The 5,725-nt window shown below is 45.7% G+C and overlaps 1 protein-coding gene across 1 annotated transcript; it reads left to right on the forward strand.

Annotated features, from left to right (window-relative positions):
* The first annotated feature begins 666 nt into the window (after positions 1-666).
* Nrd1 (Nardilysin) lies at positions 667-5,079 on the forward strand. Its single transcript, XM_050192220.3, has one exon. It carries the CDS (start codon positions 869-871, stop codon positions 4,430-4,432), a length of 3,564 nt encoding a protein of 1,187 aa, XP_050048177.1. The 5' UTR covers positions 667-868; the 3' UTR covers positions 4,433-5,079.
* The last annotated feature ends 646 nt before the right edge of the window (positions 5,080-5,725 follow it).

A 5,725-nucleotide genomic window follows, 5' to 3' on the forward strand; every position in this document is an offset into this window, starting at 1 on the left:
AACATATCCTCTTCAGTTGCCCTACAGCCACCACAGCCATCCGTTCCCTTCACAACTCCAAACCCCCCTCTAGTCTTTGCTATCACTACCCGTATCAAATACCGCCGTCGAACGAGTGTTCAGCCAGATATCACTCATTAAAACCGACTTTCGAAATAATGTTGAACGAGACATTATTGGTAGCGCTCCTCCACGTGAAGTTTGGCCTGGCCAGGAACGGAGGCTGTTGCAAGGATTTTAAACCGGGCCAAGAATTTTTTCCCGTTTCAGCTCTTGACATTTTTTACGGACCAAGCAGTTCCACTTTTTGGCTACTTTTGGGCTACGCAAATGTTTTTGCTTTTGGCAATGAGGCATTGCTTTTGGCTACATTTGGGCTACTGCGAAGGCCGAGGTTGGAGCGATCTGGCAACACTGAGCGCGAGCCAAGGAGCCTTTGTATAGGTGTTCTGTGCGGAGCCGGCCAGCTTGGCTCCCAGGTATTGGGGTTCTGTAGTAGTCTTTTGAACTGCCGCCTCGCCGTATGTATTCGTCAAAAAACAGAACATGCAGTTCTTCTTCGGCATAGAAAACACCGTGTTAAGGACGCGTGAACTGTGAATGCAGGCATGATTTTTACAGTGAAGAATTGATGCCCGGTTCCTGCTGATGACCCAGGTGTGGAACTGTGTCTTTTTCGGCAGCACTGTGGCGGCGTTGTGCCATTTGGACGTACTCGTTTCGTGTTACGAAAACTCTTGCTGGCCGCAGAACATTGCTCCTTCGACATGTGCGTGAGCATTGCGATCTTACCGCGCTAAAATATCGCCCAAGCAGACGTATTTGCTCCTTGGAATACCTTGCGGAAAGAGACTGTGGGCGTGTTACAATGGAAGACATCGTCAAGTCACCGAACGATGCCAGGCAGTACAGGGTGATTATGCTGGAAAATGGTCTCACCGCACTGCTGGTGTCCGACCACAAGTCGCGCCCACTGTCTCCCATGTCCGGTTCCTCGTCTAGACATTCTTCTTCGTCACGGCAGTCCACGTCGTCACCTGCTAGCTCAAATAAGGTAAGCCACGACTGCCTCGCGGGAGCAGAAGAACTACCGGAAGTGAATTTGGGTGAGGAAACACACGTGTCCTCGCTTCCGAAGAACAGTATTGCATCTTATATAGCAAACTGCCTCAGCTCTGCCAAATGCGAAGATGTTCCGCGCTCGAAAAGTCCGAAGGAGGAGCACTGCGAGACGAACACCGAACTTGGTTCTGGGTCCTCGAGCCAACCTCAGTCGATGGAACGACCATTTTCAGACGGTACTTCTGAGGAGAGCATGAGTGACGACGACGTAAGTGTCCATGGTGCCAGCGAGAGTGAACCTGAAAGTGATATTGAGTCAGGACACCATTCCCGTGCGGATAGCAAGCAGCACGGCAATGTGAGGAAAGAAAAAATGGCAGCGGCCGCTCTCTGCGTTGGCGTTGGAAGCTTTCATGAACCAGAGCATCTGCAAGGGCTGGCGCACTTTCTTGAGCACATGGTCTTTATGGGCAGTGACAAGTACCCACGTGAGAACTTTTTCGATGCTTTTCTGAACAAGCATGGAGGTAGTGACAATGCCTACACCGAATGTGAGAGAACAGTTTACAAGATGGAAGTGCACCAGAAGCATTTGAACCGAGCATTGGACATATTTGCAAATTTTTTCGTCTCGCCGCTTATGAGGAAGGAGAGCATGGAAAGAGAGTTGGAAGCCATTGACAATGAATTTCAGCTGGTGCTTCCTTCCGATTCCTGTCGTCTTCAGCAGTTACTTGGTAGCGCTGCCCGTGAAAAACACCCTATGAGGAAATTTATGTGGGGTAACACAGCTTCCTTGAAGAAACTGCCAGAGAAGGATGGCATAGATGTCCACGCTGCATTGCGCACATTCTTTGAACAGCACTACAGCCCCGCACTTATGACCCTTGCTGTGCAATCAAGGCATTCCCTGGATGAACTGGAACACATGGTCAGAGAGATATTTTCTGCAATACCAGTACGTAAACCTGTGTCTGAACTTGCAAGCTTTCTTTCTTGTGAGCCATTCCCATTGGAGCAGTTTGCCAAGCTGTATAAGGTGCAGCCTGTTAAGAAAGTGAACAATGTCTCAATTACTTGGGCATTGCCATCCCTGCTTCATGAGTATAGAACAAAGCCTTTGGAATACATTTCTTACGTTGTGGGGCATGAAGGGAATGGCAGCATTCTGGCCTATCTGAGGGACAGATCCTGGGCCCTTGGCCTTGTTGCTGGAAATGAGGGAACTGGATTTCATCATAACACCATTTGCTCCTTGTTTAACATCACAATCTCCTTGACTGAAGAAGGGCTTAAGAATGTTGAGGAGGTGCTCACAGCTGTATTTTCCTTCTTAGCTATGGTGAAGAAAGCAGGACCTGTCAAGAGTATCTTTGATGAAATCCAAACAGTGGCCGACAACAACTTTCGCTGGTGTGAAGAGGAAAGTCCATTGGACTATGTTGAACGACTTTGTGCTAACATGCAGCTCTACCCACCAAAGCACTATCTAGATGGTGAAACCTGTCTGTTTGAGTATGACCCTGCCTTAATTCAAAAGTGCCTGGACCAACTTATCCCCTGCAAGGCCAACATCATGATCATCTCCTGCCGCTACCAAAAACAAGGCATCTGCACCAAGAAGGAGCCATACCTTGAGACACCATACTGCACCCAGGAGGTTCCACTAGAGTGGCTTTCAGCATGGTCCAACCTTGTGCCTGATCCATACTTTGAGGTCCCTCAACGAAACAAGTACATTGCCTCCGACTTCACTTTGAAGGAAGAGAATGAGCACCAATCAGAACTGCCTGTCAAGCTACATGAAGATCAACGATTTCGTCTATGGTACAAGAAGGACACTAAATTCAATGTGCCTAAAGCTTGTGTGTACTTTCAGCTGATATCACCTGTTATGTATGTGTCTGCTGAAAATGCTGTCCTTATGGACCTCCTTTGTGACTCTTTGCTCCAGAACATGAGTCAGGAAACTAATGCTGCTGTCTGTGCATCCCTTGACTTCACAATATCAGTGAATGAGAATGGTCTCATTATAAGAGTTGTTGGCTTCAATGAGAAATTACCAGTGCTCTTTGATGTTATTTTGCACCATCTAGCTGCCTTTGAAGTGAGACAACAGCTCTTTGATAACCTCAAAAAGCACCTGCACAAGCGTTACTACAATTTGTTCATGAAGCCATCGCACCTCTGCACAGACACTCGATTCTCTATTCTTCAGCAGTGCCACTGGTCAAACATAGAGAAGCGAATGATCATCAAGGATGTTACTGTGTCTTCACTGCTCTCTTTTGTTGAGCAGTTCAGGAAACAGCTTTTTGTTGAAGGCCTTGCTCATGGAAACTTTACTGCTTCTGAAGCCATTGCCTTGGCTGAACTTGTTGTGAAAAAACTTAGTTGTGCACCTCTTCCCACATGCATGATCCCAGAGTCTAGAGTGATGGAAGTTCCCCTTGGCAGTCATTATTGCAGAGTTGCCTCCTTTAACATTGAAGACCACAATTCGATGATTGTGAACTATTACCAACTTGGGCCTGGTACTGTTAAGCAGCATGCACTTACAGAGCTTATGATCGATTTCATGGAGGAACCTTGCTTTGACATCCTGAGAACAAAGTCGCAGCTTGGGTACGATGTGAACTGTTCAAACAGGAATACTAATGGTATTGTTGGATTCACAGTTGGTGTGTGCTGCTCTGCTGAGAAGTTTACTTGCTCATATGTTGATGAACAAATTGAGCTCTTCCTTTCTATGTTTGCGAAAAAAATTGCTGAGCTCACCCAAGAAGAGTTTGCAACGCAAGTTTCGTCGCTAGTGAAACAAAAAAGCTGTTCCGACCTGTACCTTCAAGAAGAGTCTGACAGATACTGGGGAGAGATAGTATCTTTTGACTACCTGTTTGATCGTCTACAGCGTGAAATTGACTTCCTGAAGACATTGACATTGGAGGAATTCAAAGAATGCTGTAAACTTTTCCTCCCTTTCAAGCACCCTGGAGAGTCACACCGACGAAAACTCTCAATTCAAATTGTTGGCTACGGAGAGGCAGCTATTGCAGAGTCCAAGCCTATTGGATATTCACCCACTCAAATTCCAACATCCAGCACTGGTGACATCCACAACCCCTCCGCTGAGGGCAAAACAATTTCCTACCAACGATGCATTGAGCACATGCACAATGTGCACCCCTGGAAACACCCCAAGCGCCCTCGGGATCAGAACAGCACTGAAGAAATCAGCAGTGAAGATTTGACCTATGCTTTGCAGTTCCTTGAGTCAGTGGTTGAAAAACAAGAAGCAGTGTATGTAAATGATATAACAGTCTTCAAACAAGGGCTAGCTGCATACCCTGTTTGTAGGGTCACATCATGAAGCTCACTTGCTGCAAACACCACTTAGCCTGCCACTAGCACCGTTCTGTACTGCCACTGCTGCTTAATGTGTGGAAGCATTGCCTTAATATGTCAACCATGCAATGCTCCAAACTTCATTTCTTGCATTAATGTATGCCTGCCACTGCAGTTATGTTTAACTAAAAGCTTTGAAATTTCTAACCCATGTTGGCTGTGAGCATTGCATAATATAGTCACTTATGCTGTATGAAAAAGTGGTGCTCTTCTGGACTTCTGTGCCTTGTGAAGTGCTGAATATTTAACCCGGTTGCTCACTCTCTGTCTGAAATTTCCTGATTTGCATTTTTCCTGTGAGGGGACACCATCTTAGTAAAATAATAAATGTTTGGAAGATGGTTTTTATATTCTGTGTTTTAATAGCTTGTAATTACACTTGTTGCAAAAATTTGCCTCATATATTCAGTATGGAGTGTATGCTCTGAAAAATAGTGTAGAAGGGGCCTGCTTTCCTGTGTAATAGTATATACTGTTCCTTAAAGAAATTGTCCATCAGGTACCAAAACATTGGTGCAAAGCTGCAGGTGTGTCTTGTTACAGGAAAATGTGGATTTATTTCCACCATTTAGAATCATGCCTACTGTTCTATTAAAGGATGTTGGCACAGGATTGCACTTATCTGTATGCTTTAAATTTAGCAACATTGCTGCCGCTTATGAAAAGCTAGTGAAATAGACTATTCTTCATTGTTGCGACGAGCTCCTGTTCCTTTGCGATGTCCGTAGCCCATGCACAACATTCCCTTGTTGCATCAGAAATGTCGGTACTACTACGATTGTTTCGTATGCAGTGGTCCCTTGCTGAGCAAATATTTTGCAGAGCGAATTGGACTTGCTTGCAATTTTTTACTCGTAGAGTGAACCCAGTTCCTGGGAATGAACTAAACTCATGCATGTACAGACTCGCCTTAACACGTACTCGCCCTCCATGTTCCTGGACCACCATTTTCCCTTGCCTAACCTCGCTCTCACATTGCTGCCGTCTCGCCTTCTGAAATGTGTTGAAGGGAGAGGCAGGTGACCTTAGATCTAGTCTTCTTTCCTGGATCTTTTAAAAATTCCATGTCAGAGGGAGGACAAAGTGTTTCAGGGCAGTGTCTTCCGCCTCATCTAGCTGAGGGAGACAGCTAGATGAATGTACAGATGGGTATAGAAACTGGTGGAAATGGTCGCCCTTCCTCCATCCTCTGCCTCTCTATCTGGATCTCTAACATCCTTCATTATTGGTAAATTGTCAATTGTTTTTTTTTCTCATC

This window comes from Dermacentor andersoni, chromosome 1 (genome assembly GCF_023375885.2).
Source record: "Dermacentor andersoni chromosome 1, qqDerAnde1_hic_scaffold, whole genome shotgun sequence".
Classification (NCBI taxonomy): Eukaryota; Metazoa; Arthropoda; class Arachnida; order Ixodida; family Ixodidae; genus Dermacentor; species Dermacentor andersoni.